Source organism: Penaeus monodon, chromosome 15, assembly GCF_015228065.2.
Source record: "Penaeus monodon isolate SGIC_2016 chromosome 15, NSTDA_Pmon_1, whole genome shotgun sequence".
In the NCBI taxonomy this organism is placed as follows: Eukaryota; Metazoa; Arthropoda; class Malacostraca; order Decapoda; family Penaeidae; genus Penaeus; species Penaeus monodon.
Window position 1 is genome coordinate 46,655,964 of NC_051400.1, and position 966 is coordinate 46,656,929.

The window sequence follows — 966 nt, forward strand, 5'->3', positions numbered from 1 at the left end:
TAGTGGGGTGACCATTTGTGTGTCTGTATCTATGACAAAGTATGAAAAGGGAATCGTTTTCTTTCTCTTTTATACAAATTATTTCAATACAATTACATTGCTGTACATTCTACCCATTAATAACCTAAGTCCCATTAGAGCCATATAACATCCTTCTTTTTCCTTGTTTTCTTGGACCTCAAGCAAATGGATTTGATGTTAGGGGTATTAGAAGAATTTGCAGATCTCACACATCACACCATTCATTCATTAGTAAGTGGGAAAAGCGATCTATTTTTTACTTGCTTCAACTATCTACAATATGACTGAAGGCATTGCTACAGCACACCACACAAAGCATAACAGGTGCAATTCTTCCAAAATGCTTTATCTTCTCTCTCTCACTTTTGGAAGTACTTCCAGATCTTAGGCTTAATTCAAATTAATCTTGTTTATCTCTAAAACATTAGAAATTACTGAACTCAAAAGAGTGCATAGTAACACTGGTTCTCGTGCACTCAATAAAAAAAGGAGAGAAACCTCTCATTCCATTTAATAGTAAAGCTGATAAAATGATTTACCGAATTTGATTAGCAAGCTTTAAGCTGATGCACCTAAGATCTGGAATAAGAAAAAAACTGGCTGGGGCTCTATCCTACCTTGAGCTGAGGTGTCACTGGATTCTGTGTGGCCCCCTCTCCACCCTGCCTGACTAGCGGGAGGCAACACTCCTGAAAGAGAAAGAAATGCATATTCTTTACAAAACATATAGAGTGAGACAACGACAAAAAATGAATAATGAAATAACACTGTTGTAAAGGGAGTGAATTCTTAAATCATAATGAAAAAAACAAATCACCTATGAGGAAAATACAGAAAGGATATAGTGTTTTGCGATGTGGGTGATTACCAGTTCTTGGTAATAACTTGTGCATTATTGGGAACTTTTAATACAGTACTCAATTTTGTTCTGAGCCATATAAAAAT

At 35.6% G+C, this 966-nt stretch overlaps 1 protein-coding gene across 2 annotated transcripts in view; it reads right to left on the minus strand.

The window, feature by feature from the left end:
• Window positions 1-762, minus strand: part of LOC119582053 (hunchback-like protein) — a 42,484-nt gene extending 41,722 nt beyond the window's left edge. Inside the window, exon 1 of one of the 2 annotated variants that reach the window (XR_005229611.1) lies at window positions 639-724. Coding sequence is in view for 1 of the 2 variants with exons in the window: in XM_037930295.1 (XP_037786223.1) it covers window positions 639-747 (109 nt within the window). In the remaining variant the exon portion in view is untranslated. Of the gene's footprint in view, window positions 1-638 lie in introns of both variants that reach the window. The other variant, XM_037930295.1, reaches the window with a different exon arrangement.
• Between the last annotated feature and the right edge of the window lie 204 nt (window positions 763-966).